This window comes from Rhincodon typus, chromosome 7 (assembly GCF_021869965.1).
Source record: "Rhincodon typus isolate 14 chromosome 7, sRhiTyp1.1, whole genome shotgun sequence".
Lineage (NCBI taxonomy): Eukaryota > Metazoa > Chordata > Chondrichthyes > Orectolobiformes > Rhincodontidae > Rhincodon > Rhincodon typus.
Window position 1 is genome coordinate 95453859 of NC_063338.1, and position 12629 is coordinate 95466487.

General features: G+C 47.3%; 1 protein-coding gene across 1 annotated transcript in view; it reads left to right on the plus strand.

The window, feature by feature from the left end:
- Window positions 1-12629, plus strand: part of spega (striated muscle enriched protein kinase a) — a 149400-nt gene that overhangs the window by 116670 nt on the left and 20101 nt on the right. Inside the window, exons 16-18 of the mRNA XM_048599279.1 lie at window positions 186-354; window positions 4352-4451; window positions 8086-8304. Of these exons, the coding sequence (XP_048455236.1) occupies window positions 186-354; window positions 4352-4451; window positions 8086-8304 (488 nt within the window). The remainder of the gene's footprint in view (window positions 1-185; window positions 355-4351; window positions 4452-8085; window positions 8305-12629) is intronic.

Sequence of the window (12629 nt, forward strand, 5' to 3'; positions counted from 1 at the left end):
CGCAAAGTCCCTCCAGCCAATGAATGACCAGGAGTGTTGTATCCGCACAGTCCCTCCAGCCATTGAATGACCAGGAGTGTTGTATCCGCACAGTCCCTCCAGCCAATGAGTGAGCAGGAGTGTTGTATCTGCACAGTCCCTCCAGCCAATGAGTGAATGACTTGGCTTTGCTGTTTGTTTTGAAGGATGATGTCGTGCTGGTGGAAAGCAACCATTTGTCGTTTGTTTACGATGACAGTGAGTGTTCACTGGTCATTCTCAACACCACTGAGTCCGACAGCGGAGTCTACACATGTACCGCCACAAACTTGGCTGGAGAGGTTTCCTGCAAAGCTGAGCTCACCATTCTGAAAGGTAAGTAACCGAGCAGAGAAACCTGTTCTCCGAATGATAGCACAGGACACCTGGTGGGAGTAATGTCACCAGACACAACATGTTTTATTTCAGGGGATGTGGGTGTCACTGGTAAATCCAGCATTTCTTTCCCATCCCTAATGGCCCTTTAACTGAGTGGCTTACTGGGTTATTTCAGGGGGCAGTTAGGAGTCAACCACATTGTGGGACTGGAGTCTCACTTAGGTCAGACAGTTTCCCCCCCACCAAAAGGGCATTAGTGAACCAGGTGGGTTTTTCCAACAATTGGCAATGGATTCATGGTCATTATTAGACTCCTTAGTTCAAATTCCACCATCTGCCATGACGGGATTCGAACCCTGGTCCCCAGAACATGGCCTGGGTCTCTGAATCGACAGTCCAACAATAATACCACTGGGCCATTGCCTCCCCATTTAAGCTTGTGCTTAAATGTATTCCAACCAGTAGATGTTAGAATGGGCCAAGTGGTCTCCTTGACTCCTGTTTCCTACATTCAATGCCATGGATAAAGCTGGGCACATTCCCTACTCTCTCCTTACCTCATTGTAGCAAAGGCTACAGATTTCTGAGAGTTTATAGTCCAGCAGGAGAGGCATTTAGATGTGCCCTTGCAATGCCAAGGCACACAAGGCAATGATTGATTGACTGATTTTATTGTCACGTGTACTGAAATAGTGAAAAGTTTCGTTTATGAGCGGTACAGGCAGATCACAGCAAGAAAAGGATGTACAGATCAAAAAGACTTAGAAGTCACTGGACCTGAAACGTTAACTCTCTTTTCTTATTCACAGATGATGCCAGACCTGCTGAGCTTTTCCAGCAAATTTGTTTTTGTTCCTGATTTACAGCATCCGCAGCTCTTTTGGTTTTTATTCAGCGTTATTTGAGGCGAGAGTCCATTCAACAGTCTGATAACGGCCAGAAAGAAGCTATTCCTGAACCTGCTCATGTGTGTGTTCAGGCTTCTGTATGTACTGCCTGACAGTAGAGGGTGTAGGAGATGATTACCGGGGTGTGATGGGTCTTTGATGATGTTGGCAGCCTTTCTGCAGCAGCGAGCTGTGTAAATGGAGTCCATGGATGGAAGGTTGGCTTCAGTGATGGTCTGTGCTGTGCACACCACCTTCTGCAGTTTCTTATGGTCCTGGGCAGAACAGTTGCCATACCAGCCCGTTATGCACCTGGACAGTAATTTTCCAATGGTGCATCTGTAGAAGTGACGAGGGGCCTTATGGACATGCCAAATTTCCTGAGCCGCCTGAAGAAGGAGAGGGTTGTTGCACCTTCTTGACTGTCGCATATACATCGGAAGTCCAGGACAGGCCCTCGGTTGTTGTCACTCCGAGGAACTTAATGCTTTCCACCCTTTCAATCTCAGTTCCGTTGATGTAGATGGGGGCATGTTCTCCTCCTTTCATTCTGAAGCTGATGATCAGTTCTTTAGTTTTGCCGACATTGAGAGACAGATTGTTTTAATTGCACCACGTCACCAAGCCCTTTATTTCCCTTCTGTAGTTTGACTCGTCGATGTTAGATATCCGTCCCACTACTGTGGTGTCATCAGCGAATTTGTAGATAGCATTCGTTCGGAATTTGGCAACACAGTCGTAGGTGTACAAGCAGTACAGTAGGGGGTTGAGGATGTATCCTTGGGGTCTCCAGTGTTGAGTATTACTGTGGAGGAGGTGCAGTTACCTATCTTCACTGATTGCGGCCTATGGGTCAGAAAGCTGAAGATCCAGTTGAAGAGGGCAGAGCAGAGACCTAGGTCTCGGAGTTTTGAGATCAGTCTGGAGGAGATAATGGTGTTGAAGGCAGAGCTGTAGTCAATGAGCAGGAGTCTGACATAGGTGTCATTGATGTCCAGATGTTCCAGGGATGAGTGCAGGGCTAGTGACATGGCATCCTTTATGGATCTGTTACGTCAGTAGGCAAACTGTAGGGGATCGGGGCAGGTTGGGAGACTGGAGTGGGCCAAGTGCTGGAAAATGGGAGTTTGATGGTTGTTTTTGACTGGCACAGACTGGATGGGCCAAAAGGCTTTTTTCCGTGCTGTTGACCTCAAAGACAAATAGAATTAAGGTCTCTATGTCTAACCTTTTGAATGCCTTTATACATTAAAGGGCTCCAGCAAGGTTCCCAGTCTCCTGTTTCCAACTATAACTTGTTTAGTCTCTTTGCGAAGTGCTCAGAGCTGGAATAAGAGCTATCAGCTCACTGACCTTGTTGTGTTAATAGCTGCTGTGATATTTTCTGCACCCCTGATCGATGCTAACCCTGTTGAAGCCAGGCCTTGCTGTTATCAGGGTAATGAATGGTTGGCAGGCAGGCTGGGATTTTTCTGAATTAATCAGCTCAGGTCTGAGTCAAGGTTCTGCCTCGGAAACTGGATGAGGAGCAATGGCTCTCAGGAGACTGCGCTGAGCTCATCTGAGGAATTATCAGTCCTGCTCCTTCTAATGGTTTCTCAGGAATGATTTGACCCTGGGACAAGGATGGGGGTGGGGTTGGGGGGTAGAGAGTGTCAAGGGCTGGGGAACATGATGAAGAATATTTGTATCCCAGACACAGGAGGGGCAGTCCCTCCTAGGACCTGAACAGGAAAGCGAGACGTTAGCATACTCCACCAAACAGGCCAATCACATGCCATCCGTTAGCGCAGCCTCCAGGCTGGCACCTTGGCTAGCTCAGTTGGTTGGACGTCTGGCTTGCAATGTACAGTGCCAACAGCACAGGTTCAGTTCCCACTCTCCCTGAGATCAATGCAGAGACCCTTGTTCCTCAATCTCACTCAGTGCCTCAGGGTGTAGTAACAGGTTTAACCCCCCCACTCTCACCTTCATGTCTCTCTCTCTTCCCCCCCCACCAATGACAGAGCAGCCAATGGCCCTCAGGGAATGTGGATAGTGACTTTTTTTCCTATTCATTTGAGGGACATGGGCATCTCTGGCTGGGCCCAGCATTTATTGCCCATCCCTAGTTGCCCCGTGAGAAGGTGGGTGTGAGCTGCCTTCTTGAACCATTGCAGTCCACCTGCTGTGGGTTGACCCACAATGTCCTTAGGTAGGGAATTCCAGGATTTTGACCTAGTGACGGTGAAGGAACGGCAGACACAGGGACAATGTGCAAACTCCAGTCACCTGAGGCCGGAATTGAACCCGGGTCCCTGGTGCTGTTGAGGCAGCAGTGCTAACCACTGTGCTGCCACCTTTCTGTCTTTTCACCATAACCCTTGATTTCCCAACTGATCAAAAATCTATCCAACACAGGTTTAAATATACACAAGGACTCTGCTCCCACAGCTCTCTGTGGCAAGGAGTTCCAAAGACTCACTACCCTCTGAGAGAAGAAATTCCTTCCCATCTCAGTCTTAAATTGGTGCCCCTTTATTCTGAGACTGTGCCCTCCTAGACCCTCCCATGAGGAGAAACATCCTCTCAGCATTGACCCTATCAAGCCCTTTAAGAATCCTGCACGTTTCAATGAGATCACGTCTCATCTTCTAACCTCCAGTGAGTAGAATTCCAACCTGTTTAGCCTTTGCTTATAAAACAATCGTGGACCTTCTCTGAACTGCCTCCAGTGAAATGATATTTTTCCTTAAACAAGGGAACAACGTAGCTCAAAATACTTCCGATGTGGTCCCTCCAGCACCTTGTACAGTTGCTGTGAGACTTGCCTACTCTTATACTCCAACCCCCTTGAAATAAGGGCCAACATTCCATTGCCCTTCCTGATTCCCTGCTGCCCCTGTGTGCTAGTTTTCTGTGTTTTATTGACAAGTCCTCCCATATCCCTAAGTATTGCAGCTTACTTTAGGTTTTCTCTGTTTAAATTATATCCTGTTCTTTTGTTCTCCCTTCCAAACTGAACAATATCACATTTTCCCACATTATACTCCATTTACCAACTGTTTTACCCACTGACTGGACTTATCAGTGAACTGGTGTTTTCCCTATGCTCTACTCTTTTCCAGGGAAAATTGGGAATGTTGAACCCATGGATGACGAGGATACGATCTTACGGAAAATGAGGCTGTTATCTGATTATTACGATGTGCACCAGGAGATCGGGAGGTGAATGGCACAGGGTGGCAGGGACATTACACTGGGGGTGGGGGTGGGGGTGGGGAGAGGAGTGAGGGGGATGTGGGTCGGGAGATTACATTTAAATTCAGTTCCAGGGCCAATCAGACGTTTCTGAAATATTCTCAATCGAAGACTGAATGATCCGTGAAGATTTATTTATTATTTTGACGAGCTGTGAGTGTTGAGTCATAGAGATACACAGCACGGAAACAGATCCTTCGTTCCAACTTGTCCATGCTGACCAGATATCCTAAATTAACCTAGTCCCATTTGCCAGCATTTGGCCCATATCCCTCTAAACCCTTCCTATTCATATACCCATCCAGATGCCTTATAAATGTTGTAATTGTACCAGCCTCCTCCACTTCCTCTGGCAGCTCATTCCATACATGCACCACTCTCTGTGTGAAGTTGCCCCTTAAGTCCCTTTTAAATCTTTCCCTTCTCACCTTAAAAATATGCCCCCTACTTTTGAACTCCCCTACCCTGGGGAAAAGACCTTTGCTATTCAACTTATCTCTGCCCCTCATGATTTTATAAACCTCTGTAAGGTCACCCCTCAGCCTCCGATGCTCCTGGGACAAAAGTTCCAGCCTATCCAGCCTATCTATAACTCAAACCCTCCAGTCTCAGGAATATCCTTGTTTATCTTTCCGCCCCATTTCCAGTATCCTTCGTACAGCAGGGTGACCCAGAATTGTACACAGTACTCCAAATGTGACCTCACCAAGGTCCTGTACAGCCACAACATAACTTTCTAACTCCTGTACTCAGTGCTCTGACTAATGAAAGCAAGCATGCCAAATGCCTTCTTCATCATCCTGTCTATCTGTGATGCCACTTTCAAGGAACTATGTACCTGCATCCCCCCCGTCTCCCTATTCGACAACACCGTCCCCACCACCCCCACCTCTAGCGCCATACCATTAACTGTGTAAACCCTGCCCTGGTATGCCTTAACAAAATACAACACCTCACATTTATCTAAATTAAACTCCATCTGCCATTCTTTGGCCCATCTGATCAAGGTCCCATTATACTCTGAGATAACCTTCCTCACTGTCCACTATATCATCTGTTTTGGTGTCATCTGCAAACTTACTAATCATTCCTCCTACGCTTTTCCTCAAATCATTTATATAAGTGACAAACAATAGTGGACCCAGCGCCGATCCCTGTGGAACACCGCTGGTCACAGGCCTCCAGTACAAAAAACAACCTTGAATCACCACCGTCTGTCTCTTACCCAGTCAATTTAATATCCAACTGGCTAGCTCTCCCTGGATCCCCTGTGATCTAACCTTACTAACTAGTCTACCATGTGGAACCTTGTCGAAGGCCCTGCTAAACTCCATGATGACAACGGGCTGTATGTATGTACGGATTATTGTAGAGTCATAGAGGCCTACGGCATGGAAACAGGCCCTTCAGCCCAACTTGTCCATTCTGTCCAGTTTTCACAGTTAAACTAGCCCCATTTGCCTGTGTTTGGTCCATATCCATCCATATGTATCCTATCCATATACCTGTCTAAATGTTTCTCAAATGACAAAATTGTATTCACCTCTACCACTACCTCTGGCAGCACGTTCCAGACACTCACCCCACTATGTGTGAAAAAAATTACCCCATGCACCCTCTTGTATCTCTCCCCTCTCACCTTAAACCTATCCTGTCTAGTTTAGACTCCCCTACCATGGGGAAAAGCTGTTGGCTGTCTACCTTATCCATGCCCCTCATGATTTTATAGACCTCTATACGGTCTCTTATATCTCTATAACACTCCAAGGTTATACATCAATAACCTAGTGTTTGACCTGCTGGAGTAGACCCCACTTTCACACAAACATTATTCACAGTACGCAGGCAGTTCAGCTGCTCAGTGAGGGAGTTATTTTTGGATAAAAGTTGTGTACAGAGATACAGAGAAAAGGCAGGAGTTTGGGGCTAGGTAATGGGCTGAATGGCCTCCTTCTATGCCATAACAATTCTGTGATTCCATGTAGTGGGTGCTTATGCTTCACATCATAGAATTATACAGAAGAGGCCCTTCAGCCCATCAGGTCTGTACTGCCATAGATATACTATGATCTACACTAGTCCCACTTTCTCGCATTAGGCCCATATGAATGTTATGACACTTTAAGAGTTCATCCAAGTACTTTTTAAAGGTTCTGAGCTTTACCGCCTCAACTACCCTCCAGGCAGTGCATTCCAGATCGCCACACCTCCTCTGGGTGATTCAGGTTACCTCAAATCCCCTCTAAACCTCCTGCCTTTCACTTTAAAATGACATCCCTTTGTTACTGACCCCTAGACTAAGGGGAACAGCTGCTTTCTACTAATCCTGTCCTTGTCCATCATAATCCTGTGACACCTTTGTTAGGTTCCCCGTCAGCCTTGTCCCACCCCTGCTTCATCTCACCCCACCATCATATCCCCCTATTCTGTTCTCCGTCATGTTTATCCAGCTTTCCCCAAAATCTAGTGAAAGTATTCCGCATGAGAATTCCCTAAGGGAGTCAATCTCATATCACCCTCACTCGCTGGGGAAGGCCATCTCTCCCAAATTCTCAATCGGATTTATTAGGGACACTCTTGATTCCCATAAGACCATCAGATATAGGAGCAGAATTAGGCCATTCGGCCCATCATGTTTGCTCACCCATTCAATCATGGCTGTTTCGTTTCTCAACCCCATTCTCATGCTTTCTCCTGGTAACCTTTGATTCCCTCATTAATAAAGAACCTATCTCATCTATGATAAAGAGATAATAAGGTGTAGAGCTGGATGAACACAGCAGGCCAAGCGGCATCAGAGGAGCAGGAAAGCTGACATTTCAGGCCTGGACTCTTCACCTTGTTATCTCAGATTCTCCAGCATCTGCAGTTCCTACTATCTCTCTATCTCATCTATCCCTGTCTTAAAGACACTCAGTGACTTGGCCTCCACAGCCCTCTGCAGTAATGAGTTCCACAGATTCACCACCCTCTGGTTGAAGAAATTCCCCCTCATCTCAGTTCTAAAGGGTCATCCCTTCACCCTGAGGCTGTGTTCGCAGGTTCTAGCCTCTCCTTCTGGTGGAAACATCTTCTCCATGTCCACTCTATCCTCTCAGAATTGTAAAGCCGTAGAGTCATGCAGCACAGAAACAGACCTTTTGGTCAAACTTGTCCATGCTGACCAGCTTTCCCAAACTAACCTAGTCCAATTTGCTTGCGTTTGGCCCATATCCCTCTAAACAGATCCCCTCCCTCATCCTTCTAAACTCCATCTAATACAGACTCAGAGTCCTCTGACAATTCCTCCTACCTCTGGCCCCTCTCGCCAGTCATAAATTGATACAGTTCAGGAAAGACCCTTCAGCCCATCGACAATAACTGCCACTGAAGGTGCACTAGTCCCAATTTCCCAAGCATCCCCTTCGTGTCTGCCCTGTTGGATTCTCTTCAATCCGCTTCAAGACCCTCCCATTCCTGTAGCAGTCAGTTCAGTCTTTCCGAGATAGTCTGAACCTCTCCCTTCCTCTCAGCAGATAGTCGCCCAGTTTCCCAGTCCTGAGGCGCTGACGCTACCGTGTGCTGATTTTAACCACCGTTTCTCTGTTTCCCTTTGCCAAAGGGGTGCGTTTTCATGCGTCAAACGGGTCACAGAGAGGAGCAGCAAATTAGACTACGCCGCCAAGTTCATTTCCTTCCGTGCCACTCCCCGGGACGATGCGGTGAGGGAGCTCGAGATTCTGTCCCAGCTCGATCACGAGAGGATTGTCTTCTTCCATGACGCTTTCGAGAAAAAGAGCAGCATCATTATTGTACTGGAGCTGTATCCTTTCACAACGCCGTACGGCCCCGGGGGACACAGTTGGGGCCACCTCCTCACACAGGGCCCACTCAAAACCTGACTCTGAGAATCCCTTTGCGAAACAGTTTGGGGCCTAGTCGAGGGTCCAGCGGGTACTGGGTCCTCCCCTCTGACCCCGCAGCAGGGTCTGACCCACAGTGTTGTGAGTGCCACCATGATGAGGGCAGGGAGACAGCTCCTGAATCGGAATGTGTCTTGAACCCCGGGCCCTTCCAGCCAATTGGAATAACCATCCCTCCCCCCTCCCACAATCCTCGGAACATGAACTCCAGGGGCAACATACCACTTTTCCACATCAAACAGGAACTGCAGCAGGCCATTCGGCCCCTCGAGCTTCCTGTAAGGCCACGCCTGATCTGATTGTTGTTTGAATTTCATTCCCCATCTAAATCCCCTCCCCCCCAGGGGCTAACTAGAATCTATTTACACACACATTGTTGTAATCTGGAGCTGCGGATATTAATGGTAGGAACATTGGGAGAGGTCATTCAGCCCATCAAGCCTGCTTAGGGGACAGCAAGGTGGCTCAGTGGTTAGCACTGCTGCCTCACAGCGCCAGGGACCTGGGTTTGATTCCACCCTCAGGCGACTGTCTGTGTGGAGTTTGCACATTCTCCCCGTGTCTGTGTGGGTTTCCTCCGGGTGCTCCGGTTTCCTCCCACAGTCCAAAGATGTACAGGCTAAATTGCCTGTAGTGTTCAGGGATGTGTAGATTAGGTGGGTTATGGGGAGATGGGTCTGGGTGGGATGCTCCAATGGTCGGTGTAGACTTGTTGGGCCGAAGGGCCTGTTTCCACACTGTAAGGATTCTATGATCCACTATGCAGTGTGATTGTGGCTGATCAACTACCCTCTCTACCCTTTACCCATCCCCATATCCCTGTACCTCACGGGGAATCAGAAATCAGTCAGTTTCTATCTTGAACATACTCAAAAACTGAGCAGCCTCAGTCCTCTGGAAAATTCCAAATCTGAGTAAAAAGAATGATTGAGGTTATGGTGAAGTGCAGCAATTTGCACACAGTAAGATCCCACAGTCGACAGGGTGACAATAGCCAGCTAGTTCTGTGTCTGTGATGCTGACCCCTGACATGGAACAGAATCACCCTGCTCTCCTGCAAAATAGTGCCAGGGGATTTTATTTTCCCCTTCCTGCAAGGATGTTCGAGAAGATAAAATAAAACAAAGAACTGCGGGTAGTGGAACTCTGAAATAAAAACACAGAATCATAGAATCCCTACAGTGTGGAAACAGGCCCTTCAGCCCAACAAGTCCACACCGACCCTCAGACCATCCCAGCCAGACCCATACCCAGACACTACGGGCAATTTAGCATGGCCAATCCACCTAACCTGCACATCTTATAGAGTGCTGGAGAAACTCATCAGGTCCCACAGCATCGGTGGAGAGAGAAACAGAGTTAACATTTCCAGTCCAGTGGACTTGAAACATTAAATATCCTTACTTTCCATATATTAGGTAGGATCTTGGTTAGATTGCATGCAGAAGACAGCATCTCCTGCAGTACTTAGCAGGAGGCGCACTCAACATGATGCTCTGGTTACCATGGGACAGGGGCCTGGTGACTGTGAGGGGACAGGGAGTAAGAGGACACTGAGATTGCCATCTGTCCACCAACTGGAATTGTCATAATACCCACAAGTTCTGAGGTGGGGGAATTATTATAGAAGCCCTACAGTGTGGAAACAGGCCCTTCGGTCCAACAAGTCCACACCGACCCTCAGAGCATCCCACCCAGACCCATCCCCCTATAACCCACCTAATCTACACATCCTGAACACTACAGGCAATTTAGCATGGCCAATCCACCCTAGGCTGTACATCTTTGGACTGCAGGAGGAAACTGGAGCACCCGGAGGAAGCCCACGCAGACACAGGGAGAATGTGCAAACTCCACACAGACAGTCGCCCAAGGGTGGAATCGAACCCAGGTCCCTGGTGCTGTGAGGCAGCGGCGCTAACTGGGTTCTACAATCAAGGACGAGGTAACTGATCACCTCGGAAAAGTTGAATTAATCAGGAAGAGTCAGCATGGATTCATGAAGGGTAGGCCATGCCTGACAAATCTCAGAGTGTTTTGAAGAGGTGACAAAGGTGGTGGACAGAGTTAAGTTGATTAATGTTGTTTATATGGACTTCCAAAAGGCTTGTGATAAAGTCCCGCTCGAGAGATTGTTAGTTAAGGTGGAAGCCTGTGAAATTCAGGGCAAATTACTGGCATGGATAAGGAACTGGTTGAGTGGCAGGAAACAGAGTGTTGGAATAATAGGTAAATTTTCAAACAGGCAGGACATGATTAATGGTGTCCAGCGGGGATCTATCTGTATTGGAGGCTCAATTATTCACAATATTCATTAATGACTTCGATAGTGGCATAAAAAGTCAAATTTGCTGATGGCCCAAAATTGGGCAGCATTATAGATAGTGTTGACGACAGCATAAAATTACAACAGGATTTGGACAGACTAGGTGAATGTGAATAACTGTGGCAGATGGATTTGAATATTAGCAAGAGTGAAGTGATCCATTTTGTTCCAAAATGGATAAATCTGGATAATGTTTTAGAAGGTGCAATGTAAAATGCTGTGGATGTCCAATCAGATTTGGGGATTCAGCTACTTATCTCTTTATAATGCCATAAACAGCTGCAGAAAATAGCCCAGAAGGATAATGGAATACTGGCCTTCATATCTAAAGCACTGGAATATTGGGATACTGATGTTGTGCTGCAGTTATCCAAAACGCCAGTTACAGCCCACTTCGAGCCTTGTGAGCAGATCTGGGTACCATACCTTAGGAAGGATGTTATAGTCCTGGGGGGAGATCAGTACAGGTTTACAAGGATGATACCTGGGCTTCAGGGGGTACCTTATGAGGACATTTAGACAAATTATGCCTTTATTCTTGAGAATTTAGAAGGTTAAGTGGTGATCGAATTGAGGTCTTCAAGATATTAACAGGGAAGGACAGGGTAGATAAAGATAAAAACCAAGGAAGGGTCACCAGACCCGAAATGTTAACTCTGTTTTCTCCTCCACAGATGCTGCCAGACCTGCTGAGCTTTTCCAGCAACTTCTGTTTGTGTTGTAGATAAAGATAAACTATTCCCACTGGGTGAAGATTGTAGAACCAGGGGCATTGTCTAAGAACAAAGACCAGGCCATTCAGGAAACATGTTAGAAAGAGCTTCGACACACATACAATGGTGGAGATTTGGAATGAAAACAACAAATGCTGCAGATCACAGCGGGACACGCAGCATGCATAGGGAGAGAGCAAGCTAATGGTTCGAGTCTAGATGCCTCTTCATCAGAGCTGAAGTGAAGTGTGGAGGGGACAGATTTTACACAATAATAGGGGCAGGGGGTGTGCTGGAGTGCTGGGGGACAAAGGACCTTGATAGTGCAATTGATAGAGATTTGGAACTCTCTTCATCATCAGCAGTCGATGCTAATTCAGTTGCTGAATTTAAATCTGGGATAGATAATGATTTTTAATAAGCAAGGTACTGGGGGTATGGGCCCAAGGCAGGTATACAGATCTAGGTCACAGACCAGCCATGATCTTATTGAAAGTTGGAGCAGGCTGGATGGGCTGAATGGCCAACTCCTGTGGCTATATTGACATGTGAAGGAAAAATGGGAACTAGATCTGAGGTCAGCAGGAAATAAAATGTCTGAGAGATATCAAACAAGTGACTGAATCAATATTAACCATTTTCCATTTGGTCACAGTAACAAGGAGCTTTACTCTGTATCTAACCCCATGCTGTCCCTGTCCTGGGAGTGTTTGATGGAGATAGTGTAGAGGGAGCTTTACTCTGTATCTAACCCCATGCTGTCCCTGTCCTGGGAGTGTTTGATGGATGACGGTGTAGAGTGAATTTTATCTGATATTGTTAGTGACCTGAGGCCTGTAGTAAGAGCTGAGTCGCTGCGTCCTAATGGCAGTATTTGACCCAGGGGTGGCACAGTGGCTCAGTGGTTAGCACTGCTGCCTCACAGCGCCAGGGACCCGGGTTTGATTCCACCCTCAGGAAACTGTCTGTGTGGAGTTTGCACATTCTCCCCGTGTCTGCGTGGGTTTCCTCTGGGTGCTCCGGTTTCCCCCCACAGTCCAAAGATGTGCAGGTTACGTGGATTGGCCATGCTAAACTGCCCATAGTGTTCAGGGATGTGTAGATTAGGTGGGTTATGGGGGTATGGGTCTGGGGGTGATGCTCTGAGAGTCAGTGTGGACTTGTAGGGCTGAAGAGCCTGTTTCCACACTGTAGGGATTCTATG